Below are 2,774 nucleotides of genomic sequence, written 5' to 3'. Positions count from 1 at the left end.
AAATATCCCATTAATACATCGACCAAAACCTTCCCAATTTATCTCTCTCTTCAAAATTGACTTTATTTTACCATGTTCACAAGAGGGAGGTCGATCAATTATGTTCCATCAACTTGTGAATCTCTTGTAGTAGCCACAAGTTTCAATGAATGTTATACTCACTTTTAGAAATCTCCATTTTCCAAGTGAATCCATCATAACAAGTCCTTTAGACTTCAGATGTTGTTATTATTGAGTTGAGAACCCAACTCAAAGGGTAGTACTATCTAAGGGGCAACTCCAATGCCCTTATCATGAGGCTCAATTAAAAGCCGAACATGTGGGATATGAGCTTAAAGATTGTCTTAGGGTGACTTCGGGTCATCTAATTTGGGATTTTGCTTAAACTTGAAGAACAAGATAGCACCATGATACTCCCTACACTCGAGTTGTTAGATAATGAACTCTCATATAAATAGGGTGCAGCAGACACATGATTTGGGAGGACTCTAGTAATGGTTTTGATGAAGAGTTAGATGATGTATATGCCTTGTCTCGTCTTATGAAGACTCTTTCTGCATCTAGTATAGGTAAAACATACTCATTTCCGTTAGACCTAATTAACTCATGGAAATTATACAAGCCATGACACTAAAACACTAGAAAACCTTCATGTCATTGACACACAAAGTAAATACATCATTACGTATGGAGATCACTTGTCTTCAATTGTATCCCATTTTATGTCACAAGTCAATCATATATTAACACGTGGATAAAATAAAAATTTAAAAGCAAAAGGTAATAAGATGAAGCAATCTTATTGTTTTAAGACATGAAATGAAATATTATTTGAGACATGTGATATGTTTGGACTTGTGATCTCCATCTCCCTCTCTGCAACACTTGGCAACCAAAATTCTTCTAAAACTGCAAATGGATATCTTAAAAAGAATTAAAAAGGGATTTTAAAAAAGAATTAAAAAGGAAAAATACACAACTGTATGAAACCTTTTATCGTAAAAATAACAATACCCTGTGTGAAATGAAAGCAAAACAATTATCTCGCCATATTTTTATACTATCCACTCATTCACTGATTAACTAAAACATAATCTAATAAATTGTACAAAATAAGAATAAAATGTATAAAAGCAATTATCTCACCACCTCTATCCACCTAACTTAAAAGCCAAGTTCACATATCATTTTCCTTTCCAGAAAATAGCCGGTCCGATGATCGTTCTCCCACGTCATCTTTATTAAACTCAGTAACCTTCTTTGATATGTTGGAACCCGCTCTACTCATCCAACGAAACATTCTCCGATCCGACTGGTCCAACCGCTCGAGATTGTTCCTCCCACAGCCACTGCCAACACTTCGTGTCCTATAACCCCTCCTCTCACTACTCTCGGGTGTGAAAGCTACGCCTAAACTCTTCGTGCGGCTAAGCGTTGACGTCACCAATTGATTCCTCACCTCCTCCGGCAACCTCAACGTGAACCTCTCCAAATTCTCACCGCGTTGAACCAGCGAGTGAGAGCGTGGAAGCAAATTCGTGAATCTAAACCCAGTTGACCTTGATCTACGTGGACGGTTCTGATTAACCGAATTGTTATTACTCAACTTCGGAGACTCCTTCATCACTGTACCTTGTCTTCCACTGAATTCATCAACGTGGACCGGGTCCGGTTCCGGGTCGGTTTGATCCGGAAGTTGAATCGTCATAAAGGGAACAACTTCGCTTGGTGTGGAAACAAGGTTGGCGCGACAAACAGGGCATGTGGAGTGATTAACTAACCAAGCATCGATGCATTCAGCGTGAAACACGTGGTTACAAACTGGGATCAAACGCAGTTTTTCATCGTCTTGAAACTCGTTTAAGCACACGGCGCATTCTAGCGTGGCCATTCCTATCTTGAGGCTCTTCACGGTGGAGTATATGAAGGTTGGGAAGGTTTCAATTATCTCCCGGTCTAGGCCACGTGGCCGGTGGTTACTTCCGATAATTGGGATCGAAAGGTCGTGTCTTCCTCTCATTCTTCGCTCTGTGCACTGGCGAGTGTAGACAGAAACGAAACCCAATAGTACGAACACAACGACCAGGATCACGAGGGCCATGACCATAGATTTATTGAACTGGACATTGGAAATAGTATTGTCAGGTGGAGGAGGTGTCAGTGTGTTTGGTAACTGTGCGGTTGCCGGCGGTGGAAACTGTATAAGAATAAAAAGTAGTAATAGTAGAGGAAGAACATGATGAAGATTGAAGTGGAGGTTGAGTGGTAGTGTGGTAATGGAAGGAATGGGAGAAGAGTCTGTGTGAGTGGACATAGCTGAAGATTTGAATTGGATCATATCAGAGTTCAGGTGGGTTTGTTTGCTGTGTAAACAAGCAAAGAATTTTGGTGGTTCTATCGTTGATGATTAAGAGTAGGTGGCCACTGATTGCTCTCATGTTCTTTTTTCATAATATTAATGATGATTTGGTTGTTAAGTGAAGCAAGGTATGAGCAAAAGATATGCACAAACAATTACATAAGGCACCACACTTCGGCGCTTTTTTTTAATGGGGTGGCCGTGGGGACAACTTGTGAATTAAGAGAGAGAAAAACGGTGACAGATGGAGTTCTTCCCTCACTTCGGAGGAACTGGATTCCAAAGGAGAAGGGGGTTGCTCTACCCTTAATGCATAGTCCAGATCCATGCAACCAAGAACAATTTCCAAGTTCTCTTTCCAATCCTTAAAATTTTCACCGTTAAGGACCGGAACCGAATTCAAATTCGCAGATAT

The 2,774-nt window shown here is 40.3% G+C and overlaps 1 protein-coding gene across 1 annotated transcript; it reads right to left on the bottom strand.

The window, feature by feature from the left end:
• LOC109327581 (RING-H2 finger protein ATL11-like) lies at window positions 1,005-2,590 on the bottom strand. The gene has a single exon (XM_019560762.1). The coding sequence runs from the start codon at window positions 2,336-2,338 to the stop codon at window positions 1,178-1,180; it is 1,161 nt and encodes a 386-aa protein (XP_019416307.1). The 5' UTR covers window positions 2,339-2,590; the 3' UTR covers window positions 1,005-1,177.

This window comes from Lupinus angustifolius, chromosome LG15 (assembly GCF_001865875.1).
Source record: "Lupinus angustifolius cultivar Tanjil chromosome LG15, LupAngTanjil_v1.0, whole genome shotgun sequence".
In the NCBI taxonomy this organism is placed as follows: Eukaryota; Viridiplantae; Streptophyta; class Magnoliopsida; order Fabales; family Fabaceae; genus Lupinus; species Lupinus angustifolius.
The sequence above is the reverse complement of the archived record's forward strand: the minus strand, read 5'-3'. Positions and strand labels throughout refer to the sequence as shown.

Coding starts and splice junctions, on each gene's coding strand:
- LOC109327581 (XM_019560762.1), bottom strand. CDS start 2,338: ATGATCCAATTCAAATCTTCAGCTATGTCCACTCACACAGACTCTTCT.